General features: G+C 34.0%; 1 protein-coding gene across 1 annotated transcript; it reads right to left on the bottom strand.

Annotated features, from left to right (window-relative positions):
• Positions 1 to 705: 705 nt before the first annotated feature.
• Positions 706 to 5489, bottom strand: LOC113503301. Its single transcript, XM_026885155.1, has 4 exons — positions 4996 to 5489; positions 3820 to 4374; positions 2107 to 2673; positions 706 to 1097 (listed from the first exon to the last, which is right to left on the bottom strand). The coding sequence occupies exons 1-4, from the start codon at positions 5458 to 5460 to the stop codon at positions 999 to 1001; spliced, it is 1686 nt and encodes a 561-aa protein (XP_026740956.1). The 5' UTR covers positions 5461 to 5489; the 3' UTR covers positions 706 to 998.
• Positions 5490 to 19273: the final 13784 nt, after the last annotated feature.

The raw sequence follows: 19273 nt of genomic DNA, 5'->3' as shown, positions 1-19273 counted from the left end.
ATATCACAAAAAGTCATACTGAAATGCAGCACCACTGGATCCACCAATTTCAATAGAACACCCCATCTTTCAGAATATACCTAATATATCAAGCATAAGGATATAAATGCCTAAGTTTAACTCACATAACGCATCTTTTATCTTTTCACGCCTCATATATGTCGTTCAATAAAAGCCACTTCTCATGACTCTGCAGAATGCTACTTCCCTATTTTCCTATCTTCGGCAAAGGAAATAGAATATAATGTTGGGATCATTGTGGCTGCATGGTACAAATGTTTGAAACAATTGTATACTTAGTCGATAGGAAAGTTTTAAGTTTTTTTTACTTTGTCACAGGCAAGGTCCTAGAATGTACAAATAGTCTAAGGAAAACCGAACTTGACATCAAATAGTCAACAATCAAAGTTTTGGCCGTACTAAACGCTAGACCTATTTAAAGATCGACTTTGGATATTTTTATTCAGGTAATGCATCATCTGTGAAAATTTCAAATGACTTATCACGGATCGTATTTTACAGACTGGTGACAGCCGCTTGTTTTATGATAAAAAAAATGGCATCAATATAGTCTATGTCAATGTTACAATAAATTTCGGTAGAATTCAAAATATCTCAGATGATCACATTTTACAGAAGTACATGAGATTAAATGAAACAATTAAAATGCATTGGGCGGTGTTTAATGAAATAAATGAAAATAGGTCGCTTTTTGTTTCCGATTTACTTAATTACCAAAATAAGAACAACAATTTTGACAAACATTTTTAATGCAAGTTTTTTTTATAAAGAATTGATAATTTAAATATAATTTAATTTAACGAAAGCTCATCTTTATTCATCAATTTAAATATACAGACCTAACTTCACATTGCAGTACGCGACATCTCTTAGAAAGTGGTACCTGATTTGGTATCAACGTTAATTTACAGAACTTTCAAATAACGTTTGTTTTCCATAATATGAAGTCAGATTAATACGGGCGGAAAATTTAGTTTTCAATAAATTTGACAGTCTTCTGTAGTGTTAGGTGGTATGTATCTGAATGAGTCGATCAAAACTATGGAGGATTCATCAGTCGAGCCGATCAGAGTAATCTGAAAAAAATACAATGAATTTAATAAAAAAGTATACGTGTGGCTATTCCCACATTAAAGCAATACTTTAAGTTATCTATTTATAAAAAAGAATCTTGAAGGATAACCAGCTCAAATTACACTGCTAATGCAATTTCTTTAAGCGACATTCTCTCTCTCTATAATTTTCTAAATTGCGGAAGGCAAAAGTAAAATAGTGTCATTTTGTCGTATAATTAAATTAAATCGTTTACATCCATAAAAATATACGCTATCGTATAATACTGAGAACTTAAATTTATCGGATTACAAATCTTTACATACGTGATATACAGAAATAAGCTAATGTAATTTACGTTATCACAATTTGCGATCACTTGTGGAAGCAGCCTTTACAGTAATCAAAACATGTCTGATTAAATATGAACGCTTTGACTACTAACTACAACTAATGTTGTACAAGAGAATTAGCATTTCATTAATAACTAGCATAGGCATGTGCTGCGACGTTACATAAGATCAGACAAAATGACCATTGCTAATAACAACACATAATCATGAATTTATCCGAGATAAAAGATACTTCTCCCGCAGTCTGGCATTTTATTTGGATGCCGCGGATGGTTTCGCAAACATCATCTAAATCACATTCAAAAAGACACTCAGACTGGACAACCTATCGTATTCGGGGATCGAACCTGTGGCAAGTTGTGCCCTGTGGTTTGAAGCATGGCTATCCGTGAAGTCTATCAACTTTAGTAGGTATTTTAGAATGGTCCGAGTGTTTTGTTGAATGTAGAAAATTTTGATTGTTGAACCACTAAGCCTCTATGTTTTTTCTCTTAATTGACACACAGTGTCTCTCAAAGGGCCTGGCATGCCATTTCTTGCTGAGTGATGAATTTTAAAGCAACGCTCCGTTATTAACTTACTTACTTGTCTGGAACTGTTATTCTTTACCCTGTTTTTACAGTTCAGTACCACCAAACTAAAAAAAATGATACAAATAACAAAGAAATATAATACTCACATAGCCATTAAATATCGTGAAGTCGGTAATAGAAACTTTCAATACATTCCATCCTTTGACGAAATTGGAGTTATTAGCGTAATACAGTTGGAAACCAGCTACCGTGTCTACTCCACCCGGCACTCGCTTCTTTGCCAAAACTATGACGTAGTCGAGATCTGACACTGACTCCATAAACACGTTGACTTCAACCGTACCTCCGGGCATCATTCTAAAGACGAATGAGGATATGCAGCTTGAAGTGGTATTTGGTGAAATGAAGGTTTTGCTATCATCGTCAATGCTTCCTATCCCTAGTGAATAGTAATTTCCCAAGTGCCATGAAGAATAACCATTGCAAAGTACGTTACTGGTATCGAAGGTGTTTTCGAAGTCACTTTCAAAATTGTAGGTGATACACTCTTGTCCTGAGCCGACCGGAGCAAGTGTTGTTTCTGGAACTGGGGTTGTTGTTGCAAAATCATCTTCGTATATTTTGCAGGCTTCGCTTGAAGATGATGGTGGTATATATCTGAATGAATCTATCACTACTACAGATTCTTCTGAAGCCAAACCGAGGAACGATATCTGAAATAAAGGGAATATATTATTCTTAAGTTGCTTTCTATTATCTTTAGAATTTGACAACGGTCAAGGCGATTCAGAAAATTTTTGTTTTAACCATTGGATAATCACGACTGCACGACAAACCAATACATTTTTTTGGAACAAGTTTTGCACATTTAGCCTATTCTATTTGAACGGAGCTCTACTCGCACTTGACCAGTTTTTACTTTTTGGATACAGATTAATGAAAGTTGTGAAATATTTAAATTTTGTTTAAGATTATGGATTGTAGTCTTGATCTTTGATTGGAATCAGAGATATATAAATATTTATGTTGATTACAGTTAAAAAAAATGTGTGTTATCAATAAATCATATCGAATAAACTAAGAAGACAAAGGATATCCAAAATAATAAGATCGTGGTCCCATTAAAATGATCTTTTGCTTAAACAGGTTAATTGCAATTGTGTACATACACATGTTGTGAAATAATTTGTGGATAAGAAAGTGGATATCGGTAATGAGTAAATTATGTTTTTGATCAATTAAACTGATATTAAGATATTTATTGATTGATGTATTATTTTTGATGGATTGTTATGTACAACTTGACTTTTGTTGAACATAAAAGCAACTCCCGTATTAGGGAATTCAATCCTTGTGTCGCTGGCAGTTTTCTGAACATGCAAGTCACATGCTCAGACTAGACTTAGAACTAGCCTTGGCCTTGCCACAATGCGTGTCCGTTGGTTTCGCATGGTGACTTAAGAACATTCCTCTGTCCGCCCAGACTCATTTCTACTTTTAAAACAGCGAAGTGCCAGTATATTTGTAAAGTCTGAGAATAATTTTAGAGAATATAAAATCTCTAATAATCTAAGAATATTCTTATCATTCTCATTTTGATAAATACATTTTTAAGAATAAAAAATAGAATTATTAATTGTAAAGTAGTAAAACACAATTTCAATGCATATGTATGGTACTACCAAGTACCATACAAATGCATTCCGTTATGAAGAGCAGCAAATATATTTTTGACACCTGAAGAAGCCTGAGGACCCAGTACAATGTTGCAAATAATCGAATGAATTATTATCTTACGGTTGTCTTAAAAACATTAAGATTGATATTGTATTTATACTTTTAACGTTTTTTATACTTACATATCCTTTGTAAGATCCGTGTCCAATGAGGGTGATTGTAAGAGTATGCCATCCGTCAACATAGTCGTCATGCAATGGAGTGAGCAAAGTGCTTCCTGTGACTACATCATGATCTTCATCTTCTATTTTATTTACCAGCACAGTTATTTGGTCTGATTCAGCAGCTGATTCCATATAAACATTCACTTCAACAATACCATCGGTTACAGCATCAAAAGCTACTGAAGAAACACAGCTGATATCAGGTTTAGGTGAAATAAACTGTTGACTGAATGCACTTGGAGGGTCAATTGGCAAAGATGAGTAACTGCCTAACGTCCATTTTGTAAAACTAGTACAGAACCCTCTATCACTCTTGAATAGTTCGTCGTATCCGCTTTCAAAGTCGTACGAAAGACAATCCTTTGTTGGAATAGGTTCTGGTGTCGGTGTTGGATTCTCTGTTACTAGTTCTCCGTCATAGATGTGACAGTCATCATCGTATTTCGGGGGAATGTATCTGAAGGAGTCAATTATTACGGTAGATCCAGGCGATGCTACTCCAAGGAATGTTATCTGAAAATCAATTAGATAATTTAAAATGAATAATTTTCGAGGTATTGCTAATTACTGAGATGGATTTTTCTGAAAAATTACCAAGATCAATTGTAAAAAAATATCCAAGGAACTACCATCCCAATAAGCGATTTTTCCCTTACGAACGTTTTAGATCGAACTCTAGCTGCTCGCAGAAATGCTTGAACCTGCGCTTCGTCGCGCTCTGTTGTAGATGTTGTCTTTCTACGTTTGTTACTTACTGGTTTTAAAATATCAGTATTTTTAGTCTCCTATGCTTTCTTTTAAAGTAACGAAATACTAATTGGATTTGGCTATTCCGAACTTAGTAGTGCTGTAGAAAATACGAGTGCCCTAATACTTGCTATTGAGATTCTGTCACCTGTGCGTTGTTACACTATAGTCACAAAAATGGATATTATCCTTAATTCAATATATTATTCTCTGTGTTACATCAATATTAAGAGTAAAACTATTTGTTTTCATTCTCTAACAGCTAACTCAACAAATCAAGCTAGTATCAACGTAATCCGTTAATCAAATCATATCGTAATACTTAAAATCGTGTGTAAAATTTAAGATAAATTGAAACAACACACGATAATTACAAAAATAACTCACATATCCATTGAAAACGTCAGTTCCATACAGTTTGATTTTCACGCTCTGCCATCCATTTACGTAGTTGTTGCTGAGGGGCGTGAGTATAGCAGTACCGGTGACGACATTCTTATTGCTGGTGGAGAACTCGTTGACGAGCACCACGAGCTGGTCTTGCTGTGTAGTCGACTCCATGTACACATTGACCTCCAAGGTACCGGACGCCTGCATCTCGAATCCATATGACGACATACAACTCAAAACATTAGAGGGCGTTATAAACTGGTCCGAGTCTTGATGGGGGCTTGGAACGTGGATCGAGCTGTAGTTCCCCACACTCCAGCTAGCCATCCCCTCGCACATAGGATTCCCATTATTGAAGGTACGGTAAAAGTTACCTCCAAAATCATAAGTAACGCAATTTTCACATAGTACTGCTGAAATCGCAAACAGCAAAACAAAGCAACATTTGATATAGTCCACCATACTGACACTTACACACAACTGATATTTTTTCAACTGTCTTGTTAATGTAGTAATTATAGGAATATTAAAGTTATCTAGGATAAGATTAAACTATACGTACATATAGATAAAGTGCAATTGTTTTCTTTTTATCTTTGTCTAGAGGTTTGCTTCGCGGTTTTGTTCGCGATTTATTTATTATATTTTATAATAATGTATAAAAAACCGTTAAAGGCTGTTTTTTGTATTTTTTGATATGATTACTCATATTATTGCTGAAGATGATTAAAAGCAGAGGTCTTAGGCCTTATTATTATCGACCTTAATAATGACGTCTTTTGGAATATGTTAAACGTAATCTTTTAATTTTAACCTTTTTTGAATTTGTGATGAAGATATGTGAGATGATTACATATGATCGTATTAGAGGGATCTACAAAAAGACTAACCATCGATCTAATATACATTTATTTATGCAGTAATTTCTCAACAATTATAAACAGGAAATTCATATTTGATGCAAATTCGATTATCGCTTCTTTTAAATTTAAAGATTACTATATAGTTGCATGAAAGGATATCCAATATTCTTATCACATTTCTGAGAAAACCTACTGCACTTTTATTGGAAGATATTTTTCGCATTTTTTGTAGTTGGTATTAATATGCATTTAATATTATTTTATAGTTATATTAGTAGCTTGATATTAGGTGTGTGCATTGCCTAGTTTTAGGTAATATTCGTATCAAAATATTAATAAACACGATAGTTGTGAGAGTTGAACGTACAGAATATTCCGCTTTTTTATACATATAAGTAAATTTTTAGTAATTATGTAGAGGATTTGAAAATCGCAAGTTCACTCTGTATTAGTTTTTCTTTGTATAAATATAATTAACTAGGACGACATGGCGACACAGATCAAATAATCGTAAACAATTGTTTGTTCTCAATAAATAAAATAATTCAGATTAATAACACTTCGGACAAGATTACTTTATTGTGGTATTTATTTAATGAAAACGAGACCAGTCGCGCGATTGTGATTAAATGTTTGGTTCATTTACAGTTCGGGTGTAATAATAGTGATGGTATTTAGACTATTGTCTGTGTGACTTTGTAGTGACGTTGTCTCGCTTTCACAAAAAAAAACTATTATTATGAACAAAAATCCATAAATCATTGAGGCCTTTGTTTGAGAGGTAATCCGATGAATTCCAAGCGTGTCAGCGACCGGATGTAGGTGGCGCCCGCGCGTGACGTCGCCGACGCTTCCGGTGGCGTGCCGAAGCCTTCGACGTATTTTGTTAGTCTATTTTCAAACGGTTTATCTAGGAAAGTAGAGGTAGGTTCAAACAAATTAACAATTGCACAGAATCCATAGCTTTTGGTTGTTTAATTTAAATTCCTAGTAATTCACGTGTACATACAATTATGTTTACGGAAATTGTTTTAGAATTGGAAAATTACTATAACAATGATTAATATAAGATATTTACGTACAACAATTATTGTACAGATCTTATCTACTGTCGGAAACAAAAACATATCATTTAGCAGACCGAATTTTTATCAACATTTGACACATGGGCCAACAACCACCTTTTTGTACCGTTGCTATTGTATAAAAAATACGGTTAATGTAATGACAGAAGAAGCTTCTTTCTCGCAACTACAAAGTACTTTTACTTTAACCATAGGATTTCTAAATACTAATTTTTGTGTACAACCAGCCTGAACGAATCTAGGTTCTTTCTTATTTAAATAAATTATTAATAGTTTATCTACTATCTAGGCGCAACTAGTGATAACTATTTGCATCTTTAAAGACTTCGAGTTTGCTGATAATCGTTTAAGAAGTTTACAGGAAGCCGTACAAATCGTTTTAAGTTTAAAAAGGAGTTAGTTAAACTATGGTTTTATAGATGGAAAATTGTGAGGAACAGTGTTAAAGAAACAGCTTTCTTTTTTAAACAAAAAATCGTCTCCCGCTGTAAGGAATTTAATCCTAGTGTCGATGGGGTTTTACGAACATATATTATAAATCACATGCAGACAGACAAGCATTCGTGGATCACAGAAATGCTTGTTTTAGGCGGCGATCGAACCCGCGACATGTCTCGCACAGTGGGTTTAGTATGGTGACCTCAACCACTCGGCTATCCATGCAGTCAACTTACCCCTAGTGTTTGAAATTAACAATAACAATTCAGACCAATTACAACAAAGATGGTTCGCCTTATTTTCGACACCTCTTACATACTATTTAACAGTAAGCATACGTTCATTATGTACTGAAACAAAATCAGGTCAGGTGTGGGTAATGAGCGTAGCGAAACAGTCTAGCTATCACGGTTCAAGAGATACAGCCTACTGACAGACGAAGTGGTGGAGAAATAGCGGAGCCTTAGTAATACAGCTTTTTAACCCTTTGAATAAACCTACCTAGTATACCGATGAACTAAATTTTGTAAAAATAGCCGTATAGGAAAATAAGACACGTTTTCCCGTTTTAGTAACCATAAATAAATTGATTACTATTCATGTTATATTTTAATTACTACTTACGCAGGTAAACCTTTACAACAAAGTAGAGTAAGCCCTTATTTTACGAGTCGAGCTGACCTAAATAGTTTTGGACGTTTATGACGCTCCTATTTCGTTAGTTTTATATTTAATGTTTCAAAGGTCAAACTCATTTTGACTTTAAATTATTACTATATGAGTGAGATTGTTTATCAGAGGTAAGGAATTTATTTTATTGAACGTTTTCTTCGAGGGCAACTACTACTTTTGAATTCGTACGATCATTGTGTTAAAAGGATAAATGAAAGGCACCTGACTGGTTGAAAAGTAAAAGCAATTGGTTGCATCCTTTAGAGCAAAGATCCTATGTACTTTCCAATTCTATCATTAGATCACCAGGTCATGATAACATTGTATTGTCACACCATACCTATACATATCAATGAGCAAGTCAACTCGATTCAGGGAATATACAAATAAAAAAAGCTTATAAAATAAGTGCAAGTAACGGATTTTGATTGTGGGCAATTTGTTGTTAAAGTGAAATACCTTAAGAATAATAAATAACGGTTATTCCCTTTGTCTCGAGAGGGGCATTTGTAAATGACAAAAAAGAGGAATGATGACAAAGATTCTTTAGAGGTGCATAAGAAACTTTAGCCGTAAATCCTTTGGGTACTCTGACAAATTGATGTGTTATTCAAATAAGAAGATTATTCGCAGACACGCAATGTTTTACTGTAGGCAATATGATAAGGTTTACTAAAATAGCTTGTTTAACATGTAATGCACAGATTTAGTCTTTCAGTATGTATTTAACTTATATGCAATTAACAAAATATAACAAATATCCTCGTCTAAAAATGTTTATAAACGATTATGACACTGCAACTTCATGCTTAAGGCAATATTAATTAAAAATGTAACGTATAAATTCATATTCACATAATTTTATAGATTCATAAAACACATTTATTCTGTTACTGAAAGTAAGCGAAAAAAAAATTAACATTAAAACATGATTGGGCATTCGACAACGATTAGATCACAAATTAGATAAAAATATTAACTTGCCAGATACATGGATAACGAAATGTTCTCGGTAATCGAGTATATCTTGACGGAAAAGTCGATTTACTTATAAATTTGATGTTTATATCTCATTATTTAGAAACTCATTATCTTTTTAATCGGGTTCATTGTTTCGCCACCTGAATTACTTAGTAAATATTTGCGCCTCGAATGTATATACAAATATGTGATGCTTATGGGTTAATTTACTAAATCCTTACTTAAAAAAAAAACATCTATCTAGATTTCCAAAAAAAGAAATGGATTCATACATTTCACTTTTTACATCACGGAGAAATTACTAAAATACGTGGCCACATTAAAAAAAATGCCTTCTGATTTAATTCTATTTTTTCGTCCAATTATTGCGTAGTACTGTGGATGTGGTTGATATTTACTTACTAATCATCAATTTGAACACTACAGAAGAGAGAGAAAATACGTAATTTATCAATGCTTTGCTAAAGGCGAAATCCGGTCATATTAAAAACTAGCTGTTGCCCGCGACTTCGTCCCCGTGGGTAGAAGATATAAGTTATGATTTATACCTGCCCTGATTTTTCATATTTTCTATTGTATCTTCGCTCCTATTAGTCGCAGCGCGATGATTTATAGCCTTAAGCCTTCCTCGATTAATGTTCTATTGAACACAAAAAGATTTTTTCAATTTGGACCAGTAGTTCCTGAGATTAGCGCGTTCAAACAAACAAACTCTTTAGCTTTATATATTAGTATATATAGATATAGATTGGGCTCATGCTCATGGAAACCGTTATTTAAGAGAGTGTTACTGCAATTAAAGAAAAAAACGTCTTTCCACAAATATTTCGTTTTATTGTTGATAGTTTTTTAAGTGTTCGTCATTTTCTTAGTACTATGTTGTTTTCATGTCAGCATTGGTGTTTGAAACATGCTCGGGGACTGACCCCAGAAATATTTCAAACACCGAAATCAACTAAGCATGTTTTAGTAACGAGATGAGATAGAAAAGCTTAAAGTGGGTTTTTTTGTTTTAATGTTCACACTTTATATGATTTAAGCTCATTAGCGGTGTATGATTTTATCTTCACTTATAATTGCATCAAGATTTAAAATCAAATCCGTCCAGTATCGCAACAGATATCTACGATAGGATTGATGTCCTTAGCGATACACTGTTACCGATGGTATTGCCTGTACTCGTGCGTCATAAAGATGTTTTTGGAACCTACTTTGAATACGGTAGCAATTTTGTCTTTATTATAAAAAAGGCCATCGGTGTCATTTATGGGGCTTATAGGTTTAGTAAGTAAATTTTGAAGAATGGATTCCGTGCGTTTTGTTGGTACCTCTATGCGAATTCGGAATAGAACTCTTGAAGCGGTTACAGTCGTAGAAGCGATATAATAATCAAACTGAAAATATGATATGTTACAGATTTGTCTTTATTTGTAGTCGGCTAACATCTCCTTCACTTAAAATATTGTCATAAGCTCATTTAAAAAACCTGCCACTACAATTTAGAAATTTATGCAAAAACCTGAAATCTTATACAAAGTACCTTAGACAAAAGCAACGTAAGTTAGCAATACAAATAAATAGGTTCATGAATAATACGGGTTGGAGGTAGGTGTTTGGCTTGCTGACGACAGTCGTTCCATTTGGGCACACTCTCAGCAGACTTAAACTCTCATTGTGGTAATAGCACATAGTTTATATAGCGAGGCGGTCAGATCCACGTAATGGCTTATGATATTTCATAGGAATTGCCTTTGGTAGGGTTCGAGATCTTTTTATTGTGATTATTACGAGCTATTTGTAGGTAAGCTCCTTTTATCAGCTCATAAATGTGCTTCTGAAAGGCTAATTCAGTGAGGAGTCGTTGCTTTGATTGCCTAACTTTGGAGAAAAGATGTGGTGAATATTCGGGAATGCTCAACACTTTAAACTGCGTCGATAACTTCGTAGATAAGTTTTTATTGATTCTTTAACATTCTTTAAACAATGGCATGTCATATCATTGCACAAACACAAGTATTTATGAACATATTTACGGAAGTGATGTCTGTGCAGCAAGCATATTTTTAATTATGCCAATTTAAGAAATTGATTACTTGGTGATGATGATCATATATATATTATATTTTTTTATAGCAACTATCGTGAAACTGATCGATTATTAAATGAATCAGTCTAACGAACGTGAGTTCGACTTGCGATCTCGCCGCGTCAGCTCTTGACTAAGGACTCCGGTTGGGTAAGAAACTAGTCGAGCGTTCCCGGTGAATACGCGTGAGTAAACCGTTGCATCATTTAATGATGATGATGATATAACTTCTGCTAAGTAATACATCTTGTAGTACTGATGGAAGTAGGTACCAAATACAGAGCGCAGCAACATCGATTATAGCGTGCCGTGGCAATGCCATCAAACGGCTGATTGCTCAGATTAATGCGATCCCGACCACAATTATGGTCACTTGTCATTGTACTCTGTATGTAATCGTGTCGGTTTCCGAATTAGGGGGGGCTTTCTCAAGATATATCATTAATGGAAGTGATTGTGATTTAATTCATACAATGTATTTAGTGGCGTTTAACTGATCAAAATGCTTAAGGTGCTTATTGCATTGCGTTGCGACGAATGTTCAATTGTATAATAATAATTTGCAATAGTTTTTCGTCTCCTTTGGATTCTTCATATCCGGTCTCCCATAGAACGGAGGTGAATGATCCCTAGTAGATGCCCCATTACAGTGTAGATTAAAGTTATTAAGAAGGCCTCTACACGTTGGGCCATTAAAAAAGACCTGGTCTCTTCTCATGAAGCTATCCTGTGAATGAAAAGAGATTTGTATGTAATTCCAATAGTTTACGGTCGACTAAATAATTAAGTTATAGCTTTCCTTTAAGGTAAAATACTCAAGACAATCGCTATTGAATATTGCTTTTCTGAATTTTCAACGGAAAACTGTATCTGCCTAGTGCAATAAACAGGAGTCATTGTGTGGCGTTCCTTATCAAAAGTGCCACTTTGCTGTATGATTTCCCGTTTGAAACAAATTAGTTTATTAGTATACAGTACCTGCGTCCATATCTATTTTATCATATTAATACGTACGATAGTAGACACGTCATAATATTTTATAACCATTTTTTATTTCTATTACCTATGTGATATCTGTGTAACATGTATTACTCCGCTCGTAAAGTATTATATGTATTTAAGTATAATTATATACAAGTAGAGTGTACTGTTAATATCAAAATCTTTAGTAGATAAATGGAAAATTCTAAAGGATTTGGTATGATTAAAAATTTTTCACCTATTGACCGCCATCCCAATTAGGCCATACCTGTAGTACCGGATCGCTCCAGAGGTCGTGCCACTATCACCTAGTTATTATGTGATTAAATAGTGCCCCAAATGCTATCCTGTCATCTGAACAGTATTAAACCCATTTTAAGCATTGAGTTTAGCGTCCCTATCTATCTGCCATTTTACAGCGCAATGACACGCCTATCCGAAACAACCAGATCAAACGAGTCAATTCTATCACCATAAAGGTTGAATCACATTGTGACTTTACGATCAGGTGGTCTTAATGTTGTTACTTCTATAATATAAATTCGTTTAAGTACAGGTGGGACTTGCCATATTAAAATGTAAATCACACGGCCAATTTAATTTCAGGGTTGGAAAAGTTTAATACAAGGTTGCAAGTTAAAGGGTATGGCGTATTCTTACGAGCTTTTATTTAACTTACTTTTGTTCACGTCTACTTTGAGTTTAAATTTTATATGTATAGGAAAAACCCCAGACTAGAGTGATATAAATAACGATGAAATATATTGCACGTTCTATTCTGATAGCTAATAAAGTTGCCGATTAATTAGATGCAATAAAATTTCTTTGAAATAGTGTCTAATCCCATTATCAAATACTTAAGTACCACGTACAGGTATTAACATATCTTCATTTAAGTATCTGTATATAATCGGTTACTTTTTATCGCAAACTTCGACTACTCGGTCCACGTTCCTTGGTTCATCTTACCCCGGGGCTGTAAATGCCTGACCCCCAATGAAATATTCCTCTGCAGGACGGCGTTTATCTTCAATCTTAACTTCGCCGACATGTGCAAACTATAGAGAACTAGCTTGGTACTAGCTAGTTAGTAACTTAATAGAAGTTGTGTGGAAGCAGTTGATATGATTGCTGAATAATTTGTGTTATTGGATTAGGTTGTAGTTCACGGTGTACTGTGCCTGTACTACCTATTAATAGTACTGTTGCGATGGTGGGAGCGAGATAGTAATGTACAACACACGTCATCATCTCTTTTCCACAACGACGTCAGTCCTGCTTCCAGTTAACACGAAGTACTTTGAAATTGGATTGACTTGAATTTGAATGAGTATGTTGTTACTTTAAGCTTGCAAATTGTATTTACAAATACCTATGTGTAAGATATGAATAAGTCGTGCTGAGCTGCCCAGTTAGTTGTGTGGCTGCTAGACGACGTCCCTCGGTTTGAGTATCAGGTCCTAACAAATTTTAAGACTGCTTAATACTAAGAAGTCTAAAACCAAGGTGTTGATAAGTTTTTATAATCTGTAAAAATATATTGTAATTAAAAGTATTTGTTTCAATATACATCCTACCACCGTCCACTTCCGGCATCTGCTGCAATATAAAATCATACTATACGTGGTTTCCTCAGTCTGTATACTTTCTCTATTTGTCCTGAGAATAATTAGAAAAGTGAATATAGTTTTGAAAAGATCACATTAGTACCCAGGCCCCAGCCTCAAAATAACTATGGCTCAAAATTTTAAAGCAAATAATTTCATACGCACCTACGAACTTACTTAAAGCTGTTCATTCACTTGTTCACTTTTTACAATAAAGAAAATCAAGTGAAAACAGATATTAAAAAATAATTTCAATAACATATCGTATATCGAATATATCCACATCGATCAAGGTTAAAACAGAAGTTCCTTTATGATGTTAGTAATAAAGTTTGTCTTGACTAGACAACGAACCGACTCTAAATGTTACTATTAAACTGCCGGCCCCGATGTTAATTAAATCAAAACCCAATTTTAGCCGTCAAGAATTTTGAAGTTTGCAACTTGGTAACTCTAAAGGGCATTTTTGACATGGTTAAATTTAACTACTGCGGTCTCTGTCTTGCCCACAGTTATGTTCAAAAAGAGTTGTTCGCCAAAAAGAGTTTCAGTTATACATATAATACATCCTTTGAATCTATTAAATGGTTTGGGCCTAAGGCGTAATAAAGTTAATTTATTTTACATTATCATTCTGCATATATTTACGGTGTACGTTAAATAAGTTGCGACGGTAATTGTGAAAATCTGAGGGTGAAAGAAGATCTACCCGCCTCATCAACGGAGTGACTCGCCGCTCCAGTCTGCTCGTGACCACGGCCGGTGTAACCTGGTCAAAACGTTGGGCTAATCAAGGTAAAATTCGCGTTAATCCCCGTATTCATCTATATCAACCCTTTGTCTTGTTATGAGAACAACAGATGATTTCGAGTAGCTATTTCTAGATGGGAATTGCATTTAACATGAAGCAACTGCCTTATTTGTCTCATTTTAAACTCGGAAAATTTTTGGTTGCCAATCAAATATATCGACACAATTGCCAATGATCACTCAATCGCATAATCTAGAAAGCATATTAAATCGTGCAATAATAACAACTTTATCAACTGAGATAGACTTTATACAAACAAATAAATTCTGAATTTTTATAATTTATCTAAAGCAGACCAATAGGTAACCCAAAACAATGTTTTATGACTCTATTGTAGAGTACGGTTTTGATAAGAATCGCTTAATAAAACATTATTCTATCCAAGCATCGAACTCTCAGCACGCTACGGTAATTAGCGTATTGACTTGGTGACTTATACCTACCATTCGGCTAATTGTATCAGTATTCTATAAAATTTATTTTACTCTCATCCAGGATATTTAACTTATGAAATAAATATGAAAAGCAAACTGGAAAAAGTATGACTGAAGTCAAATAAATGATGGTACAATCGCTTACCTTTATTTCGATTATGATCTATCTTCAAAAAATCTCAAAGAAAAGCTATGAGTGGCAGTCAAAACTGATATCATTCTTCCCTTATCTGAAGGCGGTCCAAAAAATTACACCTTAATAATTTATACTGCCGTCTGTTGTTGTCAATCTTTGTTTCGTATCTCGGGAACGGCAAGAGACAGCTGTCATTTGCAAACGCCCTTATCTTTCTTTGTTTGCTTGTTTTCTGTGACGTTAGGGAGGCTGCACATGAAAGTTAATTATGATAACATACCTCCGAATATTAAAACGAAACTTAATTTTAAGAAGTTTTAAGATGTTTAGTTGTTGCTGCTTTGCATAATTTATTGTGTATAGTTGTGACACATAGACAAGTATTTAATGTATACTCACGTCTTTTTTTAAATTATATTCTTGCTCAGAATAGCTATGAAATATGACGATCTTAAAATCGTCGTATTCGTAGTTTATTAACATGTTCGTGAGTCAACGCATCTTATCTGGTTTTATATATCTTAATTATATCGTTAATATACTCATAGGAGTTGTGTAAAACCTTCCTAAACATTTAATATACCAAAACTGTTATTGGAATTTCTTATAGATCCAAATCTGTACGCGCGGACAACGTTTAATAGACTTAAATTTTATTTCCTTTTTATTTCCACTGTTCTCCCCGCTTGAGTTGATATTCCTTATAAAGTTTCTTTAAGTGACGTCGCATTGAAATTCTGTAGAGAGCTTATGTTCATCGAACGGGGTCTGAGGTCTTGTTTGTTTTAACGTCAATTGCAAATGTTGCGTAGGATAAATTGCGTTGTATTTTATGTATAAAAATTGCTTTATTAGACATGTCCGAGTTATAAATGTTTGAAATACTACTTTTAATGCTATATAGATAATTAAAAAACCTAATTTTCTAAGTATCGATAAGACATGGAAAATAATTTTAAGGCGTTGCCTGCACAGCATACTATGAAGGTATGTTTGATACATTATCTTGCATTGTACAATTCACTATTTATTATACATAGACAACTGAGACATGATTTGAAATGCAAACATTCCTATGTACCTCCGATCTGAAAGAAATTTTATTCAACCCTCTTGGGCACTCCGACTGCATAACTAAAATCAGCATATTTGGGGGGTCAAAACAATATAAAACGCCCCAGAATTGTTGAAGTGTACTCGAAAGATGTAAATGGTATTTATCGTAGGTAAGTATAGTCTAATGCAGAATTGTGCTCAGTATAAAACGGCAGTAAAGCACAACCTAAAATACATCGAAATAAATAATATATTGGTAATTATAATAAAATAATAGCACCCATTAAAAGTCCCACTAGTTGGTCCAGGCTGTTCCCGTATGCAGATATTAATTTCACTACATATTATAAAACTGATATTAGAATTATTTTACACCCTATAAATGTAGTTCGCACTGCATTTTCTTAGCCAAATTAACATAAAGGATATAGCAAACCGAATTGCAAGTATAAAAAAATAATATGAAAAACAGATATTTAATCCGTGCGCTCAAGATGATGACGCAAACACTTTTGTTTTTTATTGTTTTGCCAAAGCCAAGTCCGGCTGGAGTTTTTGCCAATCTTAACAGACTCTTAACCAGGCTTAAATCTAAATTAAATTAAGCAACAAAGAAGCTACGATTATCCCCCAGTTAGGCTCAAGCTACAGCTTAGCGTCGTGCTTGGGGGAAAGTTAAAGCCTTGTAACGGAAAAGATTGTGCTTTTTAGGACTTTGTTTATTTATTTATAATTGGTTTCATTATACCTTATGGTCAGTCATTGCTGTTAATTTTGATTCATGATGATGTATGATGTAATTTGTGTCATATCTAACAACTTGAGCGTTTAGTGCATATCACTTTTACAAATGTCCAACAAGATCCAATGTACGAATCTTATTTTTATGGCAGCAGTAACTTCACTTCTTAAACCGCCAAGTATCGAAATGTTGCATTGTGTGAATTGTAATCATGATCCCATAGACTATGTTCATACGTACTAAGTGTGTATCTGTTTCTTATACTTGTATTTTTTTTTGTAACCACGGAATATTTTTAACTCTCCCAGCATTGTTGGTGACTGTACTCCCGTCAACATAACCCCAAGTATATTTTCTAAGAACACATCATCTAAAAGGCGCTGACATTTATCAAACATTATTGGCTTAGACCGCAAACATTCCGTACGTGTTATCTTTGTACTGTCGTAACAAATTTGTGGTGTTAATGCATTTGCTGTGTAAACTACGCCCAGCCGACATTAACCGTAGAGCAAGGTATAACATTTGAACGAGAAACTGGCAATATATCAAATGTATTGACAATCAGCTGAAACTAACAACATAAGGGATCTTTATTGCATTCTTTCTGGGAATCAAGAACTTTTATGGACTTTTGTCTTCTTTTCTTTCACGTACACGTTCAATGATGGCACAAAAATATTTTTTTTTATGTGAGATATTGGAACAGCCTGTTTTCAAAAACGTAATAAAACAAAAATCTCCAAATTCTTTTGTAAATAAAACTAAATTACCTAAAATAAATTGGATTCCATAAACAACAGTAAATTGTCCCCAACTTTAAACAATGTCTACAAATTACGAAAAAAGCCGATGAAAAAAGAGTAAGGGAGCAAATCAAATGAACGATTAGACCCTTTGAGATTCCACTTAACCGAGAGTTTCTTATAAAAAAAGTTCTGGAGTAACAAACAATCGTGAAGCCGTTACAAATAATCTGAATGTAACCGAAGATTATTTTAAATTGACGTTAAGAAAAGTTGGCATAATAAAAATCGCTTTATCCCGTTTAATACGTCGGCCGGAGGATTAATGAGTGTCCAACTTTCTTCTTAGACGTAAAAAACGTACAGACAAAAGTTAGTCTCCTTAATAATTTATTGTGGGTTCTCTAAGCCTTGGCCTTTTTTGCTCCCTCCTTCTAATTGTTACATGAAATGGAACGGCGCTCTTTTTTATTTCTTTCCCTGTAGGTGACATTTAAGGTACTGTGGCTGAGAGATAAATGGGAAGACCTTTCGGTGTCAAGGTTTCTAGCTTTTTAATTGCCTGCCTGCCTTGGTTAAATCAGAGCGTTGTCCCGCTGTACCTGCGTAAACAAACGGTACAATAAGGATATTTAGATCCTGACAGTTCGATTACAAAGCTTTGTAAAAGTACGCAGTACTGTTGGAGTTTTGGAATAGGAATTAAAAGTTGGGAAACAAAGTTTTAAATTATTTAAACTTTGACATCAGCTGCGCGTAGCGAATGTTTCAGCTGGTTTATATTATGAATATTTTAATACGTTTGAATATTAACAAAAATTTAAATGTGTATTAAACATGTGTTAAATGTCCATACCCGCAACCCCTTATCTGAATACAATTTACATAATAAGTTGTGAACTGTACATTAATTTTAAGATTTTTAACAAGACAAAGATTACAGTTTACTGAAAAGTTGAGATGAGTTACCGGGCCAATCTTTGTATAGTTAGTAAGCAAGTCAGTATTTAAAATCACATTAGCCTTGTGATTTAAAATAACAAACAGAAATCAACATCTGTACCAAACATTTCAGCTTTTTCATCTCACAACAGTGGTAACTCACAACTTAAAACGCTCCATGAAGACTATCGGGTATTAACATCTACATATAGTTCAATCTTTTTACAAAATGGAAACTGTACTTAAGTTTTAAACCTACATTCATATACTGTTGAAACGCTCTCAATGTTCAATACAAAAACATAGAGTTTCAAACACCGCTGGCATATATTAAGTAACAAAGTTGAATAAAAACTAACACAGCGAAACGCACCATGTATTCGCAGATAACTTTACAACAGACTATTATAAACTGGAAGGAGTTTACAAAAACAATTGCAAACTAAATTTCGTATCTAATATTAAACGAAGCGTGGAAAATATTCGCTTGTATTTATTGCTGCCAGTTGAACGGAGTTTTGTGCACTTTATTGTGGAATGTCGTGGTGTTTAGGGGCAATATTTGGCATCTTTTTGTTTCTATAAATTTATTGCTGTTTTCATGCTGTTTCGACCCGGGGGATTTGGGAAAAATATACAATTATAAGCCGCTTGTTTCAAAGACTCAATTTTATTTATAGAAAATAGTCTTCTAC

This window comes from Trichoplusia ni, chromosome 19, assembly GCF_003590095.1.
Source record: "Trichoplusia ni isolate ovarian cell line Hi5 chromosome 19, tn1, whole genome shotgun sequence".
Lineage (NCBI taxonomy): Eukaryota > Metazoa > Arthropoda > Insecta > Lepidoptera > Noctuidae > Trichoplusia > Trichoplusia ni.
The sequence above is the reverse complement of the archived record's forward strand: the minus strand, read 5'-3'. Positions and strand labels throughout refer to the sequence as shown.

What these genes read in the sequence shown, in the direction of transcription:
- LOC113503301 (XM_026885155.1), bottom strand. Translation starts at nt 5,460, where the DNA reads ATGGTGGACTATATCAAATGTTGCTTTGTTTTGCTGTTTGCGATTTCA. An exon ending in ACGGATCTTACAAAGGATAT is followed by an intron (nt 2,674 to 3,819) that starts GTAAGTATAAAA and finishes CCTTTATTTCAG; the next exon opens with ATATCGTTCCTCGGTTTGGC. An exon ending in TCACGATATTTAATGGCTAT is followed by an intron (nt 1,098 to 2,106) that starts GTGAGTATTATA and finishes TATTTTTTTCAG; the next exon opens with ATTACTCTGATCGGCTCGAC.